This window comes from Bison bison, unplaced genomic scaffold, assembly GCF_000754665.1.
Source record: "Bison bison bison isolate TAMUID 2011002044 unplaced genomic scaffold, Bison_UMD1.0 scf7180017854624, whole genome shotgun sequence".
NCBI lineage: Eukaryota > Metazoa > Chordata > Mammalia > Artiodactyla > Bovidae > Bison > Bison bison.
In genome coordinates, this window is record NW_011485197.1 from 15097 (window position 1) to 18733 (window position 3637).

General features: G+C 34.1%; 1 protein-coding gene across 1 annotated transcript in view; it reads left to right on the forward strand.

The window, feature by feature from the left end:
* LOC105000987 (serine/threonine-protein phosphatase with EF-hands 1-like) overlaps positions 1–219 on the forward strand; it is a gene marked incomplete at both ends in the record, with an annotated part of 5563 nt that extends 5344 nt beyond the window's left edge. Inside the window, one exon of the mRNA XM_010857105.1 lies at positions 76–219. Within this exon, the coding sequence (XP_010855407.1) occupies positions 76–219 (144 nt within the window). The remainder of the gene's footprint in view (positions 1–75) is intronic.
* Between the last annotated feature and the right edge of the window lie 3418 nt (positions 220–3637).

The following is a 3637-nucleotide window of genomic DNA, read 5'->3' on the forward strand; positions in this document are numbered from 1 at the left end:
AGCAACTAGTGCTGAAGTTTCTACGTGCAGCACACTAAGCATAGGGTTTGGCTAAAGCGTGAATTTGTTTTGTAGATGAGATCTGTGCTGATGCCGCCAATTCCAATGGATGGAGACCGTGCTGAGAAGAAAAATAAACTGGGTACAGCCACTGTGGCTCTGGGAATCAGAACAAGTGGATCCTTTTCTGAACAATTAACAAAGCAGGAATGGGAGCAGGTAAGTAATCAGACTGTTCACTAAAGTGGCAGTGAAGATGCAGCATAGATGATTTTGTCCCTAGTAATATATAAAAAGTGGCTTGCCTTTCTCAGCAGATCATATCCTTTTCTCTAAATCCATTACTATATTTTAACAGCTTAATTGAAATATCATTCAAATACCATATAATTCACTCACTTAAAGTATATAATTCATTGAGTTTGGTATATTCAAAATGTACAACTGTCCCCACAATCTAAATTTAGAATATTTTCATCACCTGAAAAAGGAACTTCACATACCTATTACCAGTCACTTCCCATTCTCTTCCCATCCCTGCAGATTAGACCTTTTGGTCTTAGTACATTTGTCTATTCTGGACGTATTATAGAAAAGGACCCATACAGTGTGTGATCTTTTGTCTCTGGCTCCTTTTACTCAGTCAGAATAAAAGATTAGTGCTTTTGCTTTGAGTTTTGCTGTTGTATCTAAGAAGCCATTGCCTAACCCCAAATCGTGAAGATTTATTCCTATGTTTTCCTCTGAAAATTTTATAGTTTCAGCTCTTACATTTAGGTGTCTGATCCATTTTGAGTTAATTTTTGTGGATAGTGTGAGGTAGGTGTCCAAATTCATTTTATTGCATGTGGATATCCAACTATCCCAGCACCATTTGTTAAAAAGACTTCCTCTCATTGAATTTTCTTGGCACCCTTATGAAAAATCAATTGACCATAAATATGAAGGTTTATTTCTAAACTCTTGATTCTATCCGATGATCTATATGTCTATCCTTATGTCAGGATAACACAGTTTTGATCACTATAGCTTTGTAGAAAGTTTTGAAACTATAAAGTGTGAGTTCTCTAGCTTTCTTCTTTTTCAAGATTGTTTTGACTATTCTGGGTCCCTTGAATTTCCATATGAATTTTAGAATCAGTTTGTCAATCTCTATGAAAAAAAAAAGAGCTGAAATTTTGGTAGGGATTGCCTTGAATTTGTGGATCAATTTAGTTACTATTGCAATCTTAACAATATTGTATCTTTAATTTCATGAATGTGTGATGTCTTTCCATTTGTTTAGATCTTTCATTTCAACAGGGCTTTGTAATCACATACATGGAAACACTTATTAAAGTTATTCCTAGTTTATTCCCAAATACTTTTGACACTATATTAAATAGAATTGTTTTCTTAATTACATTTTGGATTGTTCATTGCTGGTATATATTGACTTTTATATACTGATCTCATGTTGTGAACCTTGATAAACTTGTTTATTCTAACGGTTTTTAGTGGATTCCCTGGGACTTTGTATTAAATATAAACAAGAACATGCTTCTTTCTTTCCAATCTGGCTGCCTTTTATTTCTTTTTTTTGCTTCATTGTCCTGTCTAGAACCTCTAGTATAGTGTTGAAAAATAGAAGTGGTCAGAGTCGACATCCTTGTCTAATTCCTAATATTAGGGGGAAGCATTCAGTCTTTCCCATTAAATATATTAGTTGTTTGTTTATATGTTAACTATCCCTCAACAGATTGAGGAATTTCTCTTCTGTGCCTACTTTCTTGGGTGTTTTTTACCATGATAGAGTGTTCAGTTCAGTTCAGTTCAGTTGGACTTTGTCAAATGCTTTTCTGTATCTGTTAGGATAATCATGTATTGTTTGTTCTTTATTCTACTAATGTGATGTATTACATTGATTGATTTCAGATGTTAAACCAATCTTACATTTCTGGGATAAATCCCACTTGGTCATGGCATATAATCCATTTTATCTGTTGTTGGCTTCATTTTGCTACTTTTTGAGGATTTTAATATTTATATTCATAAAGGATATTAGTCTATAGTTTTCTTTCTTGTGATGTCTTTGGTATTATTGTAAAATCGACCTCATAGGATGAGATAGGAAGCATTATCTCCTCTTCTATTTTTTTGGAGGAGTTTGTGTGAAGTATTGATATTAACTCTTCAAATATGTAGTAGAATTCATCAGTGAAGCCATCTGAGCCTGGACTTTTTTCTTTGTAGGCAGTTTTAAAATGACTAATTCAGTCTTCTTTCTTGCTATAGTTCTATTCAGATTTTTTACTTTTTGAGTAGTTGTGTCTTGGTATCCTTGATAGTTTGTGTCTTTCTTGAAACTTGTCCATTCATCTAGTTTATCTAATTTGTTGGCCTAAAGTTGATTGTAACATATACATATATATGAAATATATTTATTAAAAATATATATTTTGAAATTTCTTTGTGAGCGATGCCTCCTCTTTCATTTCTGATTTTAGTAATCTGAGTCTCTTTTTGCTTGGTCAGTCTCACTAAGATTTTCAGTTTTATTGGTCTCTTCAAAGAATCAATTTTTGTTTATTTTTATTTTTCTCTATTTTCTGTTCTCTCCATTTATTTCTGCTTTAGTCTTTATTTTTTCCTTGCCTTCTGATTTAGATTTATTTTGGTCTTCTTTTTCTAGTTTCCTAAGGTGAAAGTTAGTGTCTTTCATTTGAACTCTTTATCCTTTGCCAACGAAGCTATAGATTTCCCTGTGAGTACTGCTTTAGCTCCATCTTGTGAATTTTGCTATGTTGTGCTTTTGTTTTCAGTCATATCAGAGAATTTTCTAATTACTTTTCTTTAACATATATGTCATTTAGGAATATGTTGTTTAATTTCTGCATATTTGTGGATTTCTCATATTTCCTTCTCTTAATTATTTTTACTTGAATTTGTGGTTGAAGGACATATTAACATGATTGAAATCCTTTTAAAACTTATTGAGGCCTTTTTTTTTTTTAATGCTCTAGCATTTAGTCTGTCTTGAAAAATGCTCTTGTGTGCTCTTGAGAAGAAAATGTATTCTGTTCTTATTCAGTGAAGTGTTTTATATATATGTATAATAATTGGTTTGAAATACTTGTCTGCTAGTTCAGTTCAGTTGCTCAGTCATGTTCAACTCTTTGCGACCCCATGGACTGCAGCACGCCAGGCCTCCCTGTCCATCACCAACAGACTCAAACTCATTTCCATTGAGTCGGTGATGCCATCCAACCATCTCATCCTCTGTCGTCCCCTTCTCCTTCTGCCCCCAATCCCTCCCAGCATCAGGGTCTTTTCAAATGAGTCAGTTCTTCGCATCAGGTGGCCAAAGTATTGGAGTTTCAGCTTCAGCATCAGTCCTTCCAATGAATATTCAGGACTAATTTCCTTTAGGATTGACTGGTTGGATCTCCTTGCAGTCCAAGGGACTCTCAGGAGTCTTCTCCAACACCACAGTTCAAAAGCATCAATTCTTCGGTGCTCAGCTTTCTTTATAGTCCAACTCTCACATCCATACATGACTACTGGGAAAACCATAGATTTGGCTAGACTGACCTTTGTTGGCAAAGTAATATCTCTGCTTTTTAATATACTGACTAGGTTGGTTGTAACTTTTCTTCCA